Source organism: Falco rusticolus, chromosome 9 (genome assembly GCF_015220075.1).
Source record: "Falco rusticolus isolate bFalRus1 chromosome 9, bFalRus1.pri, whole genome shotgun sequence".
Lineage (NCBI taxonomy): Eukaryota > Metazoa > Chordata > Aves > Falconiformes > Falconidae > Falco > Falco rusticolus.
In genome coordinates, this window is record NC_051195.1 from 47,505,597 (window position 1) to 47,518,172 (window position 12,576).

The 12,576-nt window shown below is 49.8% G+C and overlaps 2 protein-coding genes, 1 long non-coding RNA gene and 2 other non-coding genes across 7 annotated transcripts; 1 reads left to right on the forward strand and 4 right to left on the reverse strand.

Annotated features, from left to right (window-relative positions):
- Positions 1-341: 341 nt before the first annotated feature.
- On the reverse strand, positions 342-6,653 carry LOC119153471. 3 transcript variants are annotated; one of them, XR_005106150.1, is made up of 5 exons: positions 6,245-6,653; positions 5,669-5,724; positions 4,836-4,893; positions 3,617-3,668; positions 342-1,297 (listed from the first exon to the last, which is right to left on the reverse strand). It is a non-coding gene; the product is annotated as an uncharacterized LOC119153471 (long non-coding RNA). The 3 variants fall into 3 exon arrangements; XR_005106151.1 differs by having other exon boundaries at positions 6,601-6,652; XR_005106152.1 differs by having other exon boundaries at positions 6,592-6,610.
- Positions 4,679-4,812, reverse strand: LOC119154190. Its single transcript, XR_005106365.1, has one exon. It is a non-coding gene; the product is annotated as a small nucleolar RNA SNORA17 (small nucleolar RNA).
- Positions 5,349-5,481, reverse strand: LOC119154189. The gene has a single exon (XR_005106364.1). It is a non-coding gene; the product is annotated as a small nucleolar RNA SNORA17 (small nucleolar RNA).
- A 519-nt stretch (positions 6,654-7,172) lies between the features above and the next one.
- Positions 7,173-9,249, reverse strand: MRPS2 (mitochondrial ribosomal protein S2). The gene is made up of 4 exons (XM_037400036.1): positions 9,146-9,249; positions 8,811-8,861; positions 8,493-8,622; positions 7,173-8,097 (listed from the first exon to the last, which is right to left on the reverse strand). The coding sequence occupies exons 1-4, from the start codon at positions 9,171-9,173 to the stop codon at positions 7,548-7,550; spliced, it is 759 nt and encodes a 252-aa protein (XP_037255933.1). The 5' UTR covers positions 9,174-9,249; the 3' UTR covers positions 7,173-7,547.
- Positions 9,250-9,303: 54 nt separating this feature from the next.
- Positions 9,304-10,894, forward strand: C9H9orf116 (chromosome 9 C9orf116 homolog). The gene is made up of 3 exons (XM_037400037.1): positions 9,304-9,469; positions 9,568-9,646; positions 10,000-10,894. Exons 1-3 carry the CDS (start codon positions 9,375-9,377, stop codon positions 10,183-10,185), a joined length of 360 nt encoding a protein of 119 aa, XP_037255934.1. The 5' UTR covers positions 9,304-9,374; the 3' UTR covers positions 10,186-10,894.
- The last annotated feature ends 1,682 nt before the right edge of the window (positions 10,895-12,576 follow it).

Consider the following 12,576-nt stretch of genomic DNA (forward strand, 5'->3'; position numbering starts at 1 on the left):
GCATCCCCATGGCAACCAGCTCCACTGACAAATTAATTTTCTTCTGCTATTAGGAAAAGGAACCTAACCACCATGCCAAATCCCCTCTGATTTTCAGCAAAGCCATTTTTCACCCTCCCCTCTGTTTGTAATTTACTAGTATATTTTGTCCAGATAAACTGCATTCCCACCACACTTAATCCCCACTGCTCCCGCCCCTAAAAGCAGCATTAGATAAAGCAGCAGGTAAGCACCTTGAAAGGTGGAGAAAAATCACGTTATCATGCTTATCCACATAAACATGAGAATCTGTTTAGGCATTTCTGATGGGAAATTAAGTTCAAGGAGGAGGACAGCCCCTGTCCCTTTAAGGAGCCGAGATAGCTTTATTCAAATAAACCCACATCCGACAAGCACGGTCACATCACCACACCAGTAACAGCAGTGGACACTCCCAGGAGTCTCTTGTGATTCACACACCCCAAGAACACCAAGTTTTGCTCACCGCTAATAAAAAGCACAAGCATTTTCAGACACATGCTTAAGGTTTACAAGCTACAGTGCAATATGGGAAGAAAAAATGACTAAAGACAAAGCTATTTTACACTCACGCCTTCTCCAGATTTCCCGCATCAGCTGGAAAAAGTGGAAAAGCCCAAACACTGGAAGACTGACAATCTGATCTCACCAGATGCTCTTTTAGCAGCACAGTAGATGTGTGCCACAAGGGGATGGAGGTAAGCAGCAACATTTCTGCCTTTCATGGTTTCAAGTAAAAATCCATCCCAGTTCTCATATCCACAAATAAAAAGTCTTAAATCCTAGAATGGTTAAAAAATAATATTACTTGGGGTGCTACAAATACACAAGCATAATAATTTCAGACTTATTGTAGGTGGCATCTTTATTTAGGGGTGGTTTTCTTTTTTAAATCCTTCTTAACCATGTACAGAAAGCGCAGACTGAAACAACAGTGCTTCAGAACATGGCTGTGAAAACAGCGTACAAGCCGAGATGGCTGGGAAAAGGGCAGGAAGACAACTCTTACAGCTATCCCACAGCAGCACAGCACAAGCAGAAAGGACACTTGCAGCAGAATGGTTATATTTTTTTTTAATGGACATTTAAAGACACAAGTTGCAGCAAACATTCAGAACCATGAGCAGCACTGCATGCACTTTGGCTGTAGCATGCTTGAATCCACATGAGGAAAGATGAACTTGTAGGAATCTACAGATCTTCAACTGCAGATGCTGCCAACCATTTCTTTTGCTCTAGTAGCTAGGTTTGCCAGAAATTCTAGGAAGCAAGGCATGATCTGCAAATAAAAAAGGGCCAGGATGTTAAGACAACGTCAAATACAGCCAGCAAGAGTTAGCAATAAATGTCAATACTAAGAAGCTAATTAATCCATACCACCCAGACCCCTGCTGTTCACTATGGGACAGTAGCGGAGCCAAGGCACTGCAGCTAGTCCGGACAGAGAACTGCTTTTCATTTCAGAGGCAGCATTTTCAGCTAATTGAAGAATTGCATCAGGTTTGTCTTGGGACTGTCAAAATATTTTTCACATCCCAGAGAAAAGAAAAAAGCTTTATAAAGTGAAAACAGGTTTTAGGGAAGTCATTAGCTGGGCTCAGTTATCATGATTCACAGGGAAACTTCAGAAAGCGATTCACTTAGTCCAGAACGACAGGAACCCCCTACCCTTGCACTGGGGGCTCTCACTGCAGTCAGAGGAAACGGAGCGCCCGAAACTTGTGTGGATCGGGACCTAAAGCAGCGACAGAAGGCAGGTGGCACTAATAAATTAATTTAGGAGAGGTTCTTTACCACTACATCACAACGTGTTTTTTCTTTTTTTTGAATTATCTGGCCAAGCACAGTGAACTGTGGCAAGTCTAGGAAAGGGATAATTTAACAGCACAATAGCTGGGAGCCTGCTCTTAGTTACTCCCTCACTCTTAGGCTCCCTAAATTCAACAGTGAGTGCCAGCTTCAATAGAGGCAAGCTATGAACAGCACAGAAAAGAAAAGCTGGGCTTATGCCAGCGTTCAAAGCCATGACATAAACCAGTTCTAAATGATGAAGGTCTAGTTAATGTGCAAAGATTTTTTAATTTCTCTCATAACCACTTTATTACAAAATATTCATCTTTTCCGCAGCTGAGAGCCAGGTAATTCTCTCAGTAAAGCAATACTCATAGCCTGGGATTGCTGCTCAGTCTTGTAAAGATGGTTAACAGCAAATGCCATTATTTTAATAGCTATCCTATGCCTCACACAGTACAGTAAAGTTCTGAAGAGAGACTCATTAGGCACTCACTAGCCCTTCAGGACCCTTGATGCGAGCAAAGTCTGATGAAAAAACTCAAATATGTATTTCAGGGTTAAAAGAAGTCAGGAAATTTAAATAGAAGAGTCACATCTTAAGGCATGCCTCTTTGCATAACCATATCCCCAACAACCTTATTAGCATTCTTTACCAGAGCCACTGCAGGTAGGCAGTGACTTTTCCCAATTAAATGGCTCATTTTGCAGCCAGCAGCTACCCGCTTGGTTAATGGCACCTTTGGCCCTCATAATGCCAATTTAATGAGGACATTTTCCACCATTTAGCACTGCCAGATTTTGTCAAGCTATTAGTCACTGCAAAGCCTCTTGGAGTTTCACAATACTATCTTTGTGCAGCCAGAGCTTCTCTCACCACTTATATTACATTAACACTTAGTGTTTAGTAACACTGGCACAGCAGAGGCTCTCGTGCACGTCACCCAAGAAAGGGCCGTGACACACTGAACTATTAGGATCTATCGGTATCTGTGCTCCTTAGCAGCTCGCTGCCTCAGAGCTCAGGTTCCTTTGCCATCACGCTAGCACAAAGACACCGCAGAAACCAACTCAAAAGTCATATTGTGCTCAAATATATTTTTGCTTTTTGACTTCCATGTTACCAGCTAGAACATGATGCACAAGGAAACTTCTTGTCTTAGGAAACATGGCAAAGCATTCCAGTGATGCACTTACTGGAAGTCAGAAGGACTTTTAAAAAAAGCCTTCAGGTTTAGCATTAATTTTTCACTTTGATTATGGAAATAATTTTTTTTTTCTTTCTTCATTATGCCTAGGACACAATCTCATTATCTTGCACATCTGTGACACAAACATTTTTTCGTGTTTTCTGTCAAACTGCAGTTGCTTGTTTTGATAATCTCTCAGGCACTGTAATATATATGTTTTAAGTTCTCAACAGGAGTATCTTGTTCTGACTGACAGCTGCCCTTAAAAGGATGCACTTTGGGAGCAGAGAAAGGCAGTTTGAGGAAGTGAAATGAAGAAGTTTATCAGAAGAGTGTTTAAGGTTGCTTACAAAAATTACTGCATTAGCAAAACGGAGGAACCTGAAAGCACTCACCTGAAGTAGAAGTTTACCAGCAAAAAAAGATGAAAAAATACTGAATTTTAAGTTCTTTATGCAACTATGCACCAGCAGCAGTATTTTTTTAAAAATTTTTTATTTGCCCATGTCCCGTAAGAAGTCAGAAGGACAAGTACTAACCCAAGGACTTCTACCCAGACACTACTTTGGTAACATACTGAGGTTTAGTATGTTTCCAAGAAATGGCATCATACCTACCTTCAACATTTGAAGCAAGTTCCAGAAGTCAGTCCTGTTCTCAGAAATAACTCTAGGAAGGAAAAAGACCTTCAGTTTGTTGGTCGGGTTTTTTTTTGCCGGAAGGAGCACTGGGCTAGGGTTTTTTTTTCCCCCTGTGTTGTTCCCTGCCCCCACCCAAAAGCAAGCATGACTATAAAGCTGCATTTCAGAGGACTGCTAATTGCACCTTCTGGCCAAACACTCAACACCCTTGGAAGTCAAGATGTTGTTGGCTGAGCATTTTATTAATGTTGGGAACCGGGTGCAATTTCCTCCATATATACTAAATCCACACCCAACTGTTACTACATGTTTCTACATGTATTTCATGCCAATACTTTGGAGACAACAAACTTAAGTGCCCTCCCCCCCCCCATCTCCTCTGCTGCCAGGTGCGATCATCAATATCTACATAATGCTAAACGCTGCAGAACTCAAGAGCTGCCCTTTCACAGACAAAACAGGCAGCAAGCAAGGACATGTAGCAGGCCATAAAGGATTGTTGAAGGCAAAAATAGAATAAAGCTGTCACTTCTATTTGTCCTTGGGAAAAAAAAAAAAAAAGGAAGAACCTTCTCCTGATGCAGTTAAAATTAGCATCATTTTAAAAGCTTTTCAAAAGATTTTTGCTCCATCTTCCGCTGATTCTCTGGAGAAAGAGGTAAGCAGGGAAACAATGTCAAGCTACTGATCTCTGAGCAGTTACAGGTTTCAGGCACAGGAAGTCTCAGTCTCTGACCCCTAACAACATTAATGTGTCAGGAGAGCAAACGTCCAAGGTCTCGGGACCGTTAAAATAAAGAATACTGGAATTTGCCATTCCTCCATTAATAAAAGACATGGAGGAAACTTGAATTAGCTTTTAACGTAGCATGATAGTAAAACATAGAACATGACGGTAGAAAAGTCACATCTCTTATCTGTCACATAAACAAGATATTCATTAAGAGAACGACTGCCACACCGAAGGACAGGGCTAGCTTCTGCACCCTGTCCCTCCACAGCTGTCCATCCTTCACGATTTAAGATTAGCATGAAATAATTGTCAGGTCGCTCACCATTGCTGAGTGCTCACAGGTTTCAGAGCACTAGCAAAGGCACAGCCTTTTCCTTTCTGCCACCTAATGACACAAACACGGCACTACAGCCACATCTGCAACACGAGCTGGGGCAGGGAGCTGTTCAACAGGCTGCTCACCTCGGGGCTTTGAGACGACCTCCTGGGTCTGCCACTCTGCCACGTCACACAGCTTTCTCTGAAAAAGAAGTGGAAGATATAAACAGCGTTTATTTTAGATTATTAGACATGCTTCAAAGCCTGGTTACACTGTTACTGTTTCGCTGATGACAGAAATGTGAACGGCCCAGTAAAGAGAAAGAAATACGCAGACATATTGCTACTTTCTGATAGGAATAGGGTCAGGGCTGCCAGCATGTGACTCCCAGGATGTGCTTCCAGTGAGGTCACCAACTCACCAGATGGTTTTAGACAATCACTTTAACTAATTATTCTGTAATACAACAGGATCCTACCATTCTCAAGCCTAAACAGAAAACTACAGTCTTTCTGCTGCACGTCCACTACAGGTCACACAGAACACCCTTCTATTCTATTATATAGAGCTCTCACATCTAAGGCGATAAAAAAAAAACCCACACCAAAGGGAGGCTCAGTTTCTTGAGTCTCCTATTAACCAGCTTATTTATAAATAATGTCAGGCTATCAATCACTCTGGGTGCTCACGGGTTTCAGAACAACCGAGCGTAGAACATAGCCTGTCTCTCTATGCCACCTAATGACACAAAGATGCCACAGCAGCCACCTTTGCAACGCCTGTGGCAGGCTGAACTCCCCCCAAATACTAAAAAAGGTGAGTTACAGATATTTCAAGGTTGTATCACCTACTCAGAAAGTAGTATTACAAAGGTGTTTGGTGCACGTGTAGATACTAAACAGAACACACCATTTAAGAGAGTTAACAGGATGGCTGAAGCTTACTTAGGACAGTCTTTGTCTTAGGTACCACTTACCCTCGATTTTATAAGGATCACAATCTTTTAAACTTCACCTTTTGTCTTCTGCCAGGCTGAAGGAAGATAAAAAGAATACAGTTAATAACAAGCGTTTAGTTGACTGTGTAACAACCTTCTTTGTGAACCGCACTTCACAGAAAACCAGATGATTAAAACCCAATTTAAAAAAAAAGGCTTGCTGAATCGATTCACTTTAGTTACTTAAATCTTTAAAAAAATATTTCCCTCAAAAGTGCAACCCTTAATTTTCTCCTGTTTTTCAATGGAAGTACAGCCATACTTGCATTAAATCCTAGTACATTGCTATACATTAATTTATAATATACTCCATCACACCGCACACAGCGTGCCCGGAGCCATGAGGGCAGCGGCCGGGGCCTCTCCCCGGCCATGTGGCGGAGCGGGGGTCGCTCTGTCCCGCCTGAGGCCCAGGCGGCTCGGGAGGGCGAGCACGCAAGCCCGGGGCCCAAAGCCTGCGTTGCCCGGGGGCCGCACGACCCAGCACGGACCGCACCTCACGGCCCGGCAGCCCGCCCTGCTGGACACAGCACCCGCCCGCCCCGCCGTGCACACCTGCCGCCTCCTGGCCCAGCGGCCATCTCCTCACGCCGCAGCCGCCTCCTGGCCCGGCGGCCATCTCCTCACGCCGCAGCCTCCCCGCCTGCGGCGCCGGGGCAGAGGCGCGACCGGCCGCCGCCAGGGCCCGCCCTGAGGAAGCCCCGCTGCAACATGGCGCGGGAAGGGCGGCCCGCGGAGAGCGGCCGGGCCCGACCCACAAGAGCCCTCCTGGGCCAGCGCCGCCTGCCCGCGCCCCGGCCCCCCCGCAGCACAAGCCGCCCGCCTGAGGGGGCGAAATGCGCCGGCCCCCTCCTCAAAGCCCTGGGCGGCTGCGGCCTCGCCCGCCTGAGGGAACCCCAGACCTTCCTCACCCCACCGGGCCCGTGGCAGACCAGCGCCTGCGCCTCTGCGCACCCCCGCGCGCGGAAAGGCCTGCCGCACTCCCGCCTGCCGCTTATATAGGGCGGGCGGGCGAGAGCGTCGCAGGGACAGTCCGCGCGGCCCAGCGCTCCCACTAGCGCCCCCTGCTGGGCGGGAAGACGCAGAGTAGCAAGCGGCCCCGCCGCGACCGGGGACACGGGGCAGGGACAAAGATGAGAACGCGGAGGAGGACCTCCGGCCCAGACCCCTTCCCCACGCTGGGCCTGACCCCCAGCGCTGCGGGACTGCCCTACAGCCTCCCACCGAGACACGCGGCGTATTAGGGACGGGATTTCCCTTTTCCCAGGCGCACCCTGGAGTCCCCCACTCCCTGAGGTGCTGGCAGAGGCTGGACTCGGAGGGTGTGCCCTAGGACAAAGCGGGGACCCTCCAACTCTGTGACACACCAGCTTCCTCCTTCCCAGGCTGGGAACACCCTTTACCCCTTTAAAGCCCATCCCTTGACCATAAACCTTTGCCTGAGACTCCCCCGTACCTTCCCTTTTCCCAAGAAAGCAAAAAAAAAGATGGCAGGGCCCTTTATTTGCCAAGAAGAGGTGCGACACACAAGCTGTTTCACAAGAGATCACAAGCTCAGGAAGGCCACAGGACAGAGGCACCTCCTTGCAACAGGGACAAGTGCCAGGACACTGGCCCTGCCTGGCCTGGCTCTGTTTCCCTCTCCATTGCTTCAGGCAATGTTTTTTTGAGCTAGAGACCCACCACAGCTGTGACCGCCGTGGGATCTCTGTGCAGCTGCAGAGCTGGGGGGTCCCTTCCACAACCAGCCCAGCTCCACCAAAAGCTGGTGTTCTGGGTGCGGGGCAAGTCCGGCAGTGCCCGTGGGAGTGGAGCAGGACGCCCATCACTGAGCTGCTGGGCATGGCCAAGCTTGTCCCTAGGGCTTATTGCCCTCCGCTTTGCTCTGCAGCTCAGCAAAGGCCTCATTCTGCCGCCTCTTGTCTTTGGCGCGGATGATGGTCATCCTGAAGAGCTTGCAGTAGAGCTCCATGGCAGTGGGGCTGTCATCGTTCCCAGGGACTGGGTAGGTGATCAAACAGGGGTTGCAGTTTGTGTCCACCACCCCCACCGTGGGGATGTTCATCTTGGCAGCATCCCGGATGGCCACGTGGGGCTCAAAGACATTGTTGAGGCTGCTGAGGAAGATGAGGAGGTCGGGCAGGCGGACTCCAGACCCGAACTGGATATGGGCATTGGTGAGGAGGCCGCCCTGCCAGTAACGGGTGTGGGCATACTCCCCACAGTCCCTCGCTGTGCTCTCGACCAGGTGGCAGAACTGGCGTTTGCGGCTGACGAAGAGGATGATGCCCTTGCGGTAGGCGATGTGGGCGGTGAAGTTGAGGGCCAGCTGGAGGTGCTGCATCGTCTGATCCAAGTCGATGATGTCCTGATCCAGGCGGCAGCCGAAGATGTAGGGCTCCATGAACCTGCAGGGGGAGGGCGACACAAGGGGACGCGGGGACAGGGTGTTACAGCCATGGAGCAGCGTTTCTGAATGTGGCGTGGCACCGCTTCTGTGGCTTCTACCTTCCCACACTCCAGCCCCCAGCTGACACCAGAGGTGCTCTCTGCAGGGAACCCTCGCGCACAGTGTCTGCTCCACCTGGGCCTGGGGGCTGCAGGTCTCACCCCCACTCGGTGCCTGTGCTGAGGGGGCGCCCTGCACTTCTGCGGGGCACTAACCATGGCCAGGCTGCAACACGGGTCCGTGCGGGCACTTCCAGACACAGACCAGTCTAGTGCAGCCTCCGCAGGCTGGTGTGGTTCCAGGGAATCGCTCCCGCCGCCAGCAAGCGCTGGATCACTGAACAGGATCACTCACCTATGCCGACAGCCCTTTTTGTGCCCCAGGTGCACCCGAGCATCAAAGAGATCCTTCAGGGAGAAGAGCTCCTTCACATTGAAGAAGTCGGGGTGGCTGAGAGGCTCGGACAGCAGCTTGTCACCCGCAGCTGCGGGAAGGGAAAACACAAATAAATCCCTGTCCCCTCCCGCTGTGCCTGAGGGGACGAGCCGGGCCAGGGCCACTCAATCACGAAAAGGGCCTGGCGACACCAGGGGTGACAGGTGACCCCGTGATGCCGGGACTCGGCTCGTCCCGCGTTTCCCCGGGGAAGGGGCCGAGGGCGGCAGGACTCACCGCGGGGCTGGGCTGCGGGGGCCGCTACGGTGCTGAGGAGCCGCGGGGCTGCTGCGGGGAGAGAAACAGGGGGGGTCACCGGGGGCGGCGAGGGTGTGTATGTCACCGGGGGGGCGGGAGGGGAGTCACTGGGGGGGGGGGGGGGGTACCGGGGGGGGGCGGGTCACCGGGGGGGTGGGAGGGGAGTCACTTGAGGGGGGTGTCACCGGGGGGGGCGGGTCACCGGGGGGGGCGGGAGGGGAGTCATTTGGGGGGCGGGTCACCGGGGAGGTTGTCACCGGGGGGGCGGGTCACCGAGGGAGGGCGGAGGGCCGGGCCGGCCAGGACCCGCTCACCTGCCCGCAGGAGCCGCGGCACCGCCATGCTCCCCGCCCGACAGCCGCAGGGGCAGCAGGAGGAAGACGGCGAGGAGGAAGGTCAGGCGGCGCCTTCCGCTTCCGGCGCGGCGGGCGGCACCGCCCCCACCCCCCGAGCCCCGCCCCCCCGAGCCCCGCCCCCCCGGCTCGGAGCGACCGCTGCCCGCCCGCAGCGCCCCGTCGCCGGGTAACGCGCGGCCCCGGCGCCATGGCACAGCCCGGCCCGCGCACCAGCGAGCTGTACCGCACCAGCCCCGGCCTGCCCGGCCGCTTCCAGCAGCCCGCCTGCTTCCAGGGCTACGGGTGAGCCTGCTCCCCTCTCCCCCCCGCCGCCCCGCCCCGCGGAGCGCTCCCCCGGGCAGCCCCGCTCCCACGCGCGCTCTCTCTTCTCCCCCTGGCAGGATGCCGCAGCCTCACCCCCGGTACCGGACCAGCAGCCAGGCGTACGGCAGCAAAGCCCCCACGGTGCACGAGGTGCCGGTAGGTTGGGCTGTGGGGCAAGGGGGCACCCCCGGGCATCAAAGGTTTGGCCTGTTAAACCACGGTACCTCTGCAGCATCCCCTGGCAACGACACCCCTCCCCCCATCACCCAAGGTGATGAAGATGAAGCACCTTCATCACCTCTGCAGCATCCCCTGGCAATGACACACACCCCCCATCACCCAAGGTGATGAAGTGCCTTCATCACCTCTGCAGCACCCTCTAGCAATGACACCCCCACCCCCCCAAGGTGATGAAGTGCCTTTATCACAGCACCCAAACTCCAGCGCACGGCAGGTGCTGCAGGCATTGGCATTTAAAACATCTTCCTCCCCTTTTCCCGCTCCTGCAGACCTCTTTCCACGTCACTTCGCACACCTTTTCCAAAACTCTGGCACAGTGTGGCATGTACAGAAACAACGGGCTCAACACCTCCCTGGAGAAAAGCCATGTCACTGGTGTGGGCAACTTCATCACCGCCCATGACCACCTCGATTTCCACCCCAGCTACAACGCCAGCGGCCCCTCGCACTGCTAGCTGGCACCGGTGGCCATGGCAGTGCGCCGCCGCCGCGGTTTATTGCTGGCTGCCTCGGTGAAAAACCAGAAAAAAACCAACAACCAAGCAAGCAAACAACAGCACTGACCTTGGCCAAACCATGCTGCTAAGCCTCGTGTGAAGGCATGACAGGAGCACGCCACCGTCACGCTGCAGATGCTGAATGCGGTTACGGGCTATTTCATCAAGAATAAGGCGGGTTTCGGCTCCTGTCATGTTGTTAGCGCCCGTGGGTGCAGGTCACCTCTCAGCGCAGCCTTGGGATGTCACGGGTGTTGCCACTGAGGACAGTAAAACTGTATAGACCATCAGGAAAATAACGTGGCACACTAAGCAGCAGCAGGATAATGCACGTGCTTCACACTATTAACCACGTTAAGTCAGGTTTCAATGAGAATTTTGCTCCTGAACACAGGGGAAGAGGAAAATAAAAATCTTTCAGTTCGGTAATGTGAGACTTGCTATTACAATGTGATGAACAACTACAAAATTAGCAGGTTAAAGGCAGCAGCACATTTCTAAAAATACACCCCAACCCAAACTGTTGTATGTACTTCTTTTTTAACAGCACACTACCCAGCCAAGGTCACAACTTTAGTTTTGGGGGAAAAGCAGTTAAAATCTCTGATCTCAAAACTGAATTCAGTAATTTGTTCGGAAAAACACATACAGCCACTTTGGTACTAGACAAAACCCACTAATTTACAGAACTAACGTTATTAGGAATAGTATCTTAACTTAAAAAGTTTTAATGTGATTAAATGTCAGTTAAATAGCTCATATGAAGTATTTTACTTAATTGTAGGCAGCATATAGTTATAAATTCTAGAACAATATGTATTACATATATATATTCCCTTAACCTTTTCTTTGTCACTAATGAGCCTTTAAACTTCTGCCTCATGTACCACATATCATTACAAATTAAGATTTTGAAGCTGTTTCTGTACTATTTAATGAATAACCAAATTGCATATTTTCCAGAGTTATTCAAGAAGCCTTTGAATTTCTTTTAGAAAGCATGTTCATCTTTCTTACCTCTCAAAATGACAATATTTTAAGGAATTATTCAAATAAAGACAACTAATCAAAAAGAAAATGTTTTCTAAAGTTTTACTGTAACAACTATAGTTACACAGCCAGTGAAAGTGCATCATTCAGACAGTAGCTGTGCTAAAAAGGAACCTTGGCGTGTTCGGCTTAAAAACTAGTCTTGAAGAGAAACTAGTCTGCCTGTTTATGGATGAGGAACAGTCCTACTTTACAGGTGTAACATAGTGATAGTATATATTTAAAATGAGCATACTACTATTCTAGGTGTTTGCTGGAAAAAAAGATTAAAAAGTGAGTATAATCATACGTCCAAATACCACTGCAAATTATATTCTTTGCATGTTATAAATATTCCCTATTTGTGTCATTTTTATAAAGCCTTATAAACTGCACAGGCAGCATATACAACTACCTGACGGGCTGTAGGCAGGGGGGGTCGGTCTCCCCCCCCAGGTAACAAGCGACAGGACAAGAGGAAACAGCCTCAAGTTGCCCCAGGGGAGGTTTAGATCAGATATTAGGAAAAAATTCTTCACCAAAAGGGTGTTGAGGCATTGGAAGGGGCTGCCCAGGGAGGTGGTGGAATCCCCATCCCTGGAGGTGCGTAAAAACCACATAGATGTGGTGCTTAGGGACATGGTTTCGTGGTGGGCTTGGCAGTGCCGGGTTAACGCTTGGACCCGATGATCTTAAAGGTCTTTTCCAACCTAACTGATTCTATGATTCTGTACTTAAACACACCTGTAAGGTATTCTGTTAACAATGTCACTAAGCAAAATTCTGAAGTCCAAAACAACTCAAGTGTGTCAGGTCTGTATTTGTGCTTTTTTTTTTTTTCACACATTCAGACCACAGCGTAGCTACAGGCCAGGTTTCAATCACACCTACCAAACAATTCCAGTTTTCACTGCAATGCATTTGGTTATCTCAAACAGAAGAATAGCTGGCTAAACTCACCTTTGCTGAAAACACACCAATACATTGGAACAAGTAAATCCGCTAAGCAGAAATGGGTCTGAAAAGTTAACTTTAAAAATATTTAACAACCGTCTATCATTCACTGTTATTCTACTATCAGACTCTAAACAGTAACTTGAGCTTCTCATAACTTCCCTTTCTTTTCCTGAAATGAAAAAATAACATAAAGTGCTAAATGAATATAAACAGTTACGACAATTTTACACATACTTTTATCCACAGATTTTCTGCAGGTGGAATAATTCAGGGATAAGACTGCCTCTTAAAAATATAAATTTAGTGGCTTTTCTCACATAGCTTCCACTCGTTTTCATACTTCCATCTAAAACCACCCACCTC

Excerpts from the sequence above, each read along its gene's own strand:
- C9H9orf116 (XM_037400037.1), top strand. The coding sequence starts at position 9,375 with ATGGCACAGCCCGGCCCGCGCACCAGCGAGCTGTACCGCACCAGCCCC. Across the intron at positions 9,470-9,567 it reads GCCTGCTTCCAGGGCTACGG|GATGCCGCAGCCTCACCCCC; the intron begins GTGAGCCTGCTC and ends TCCCCCTGGCAG. Across the intron at positions 9,647-9,999 it reads CCACGGTGCACGAGGTGCCG|ACCTCTTTCCACGTCACTTC; the intron begins GTAGGTTGGGCT and ends CCGCTCCTGCAG.
- MRPS2 (XM_037400036.1), bottom strand. The coding sequence starts at position 9,173 with ATGGCGGTGCCGCGGCTCCTGCGGGCAG. Across the intron at positions 8,623-8,810 it reads CCCCGCAGCCCAGCCCCGCG|CTGCGGGTGACAAGCTGCTG; the intron begins GTGAGTCCTGCC and ends CCCTTCCCGCAG. Across the intron at positions 8,098-8,492 it reads AAAAAGGGCTGTCGGCATAG|GTTCATGGAGCCCTACATCT; the intron begins GTGAGTGATCCT and ends CTCCCCCTGCAG.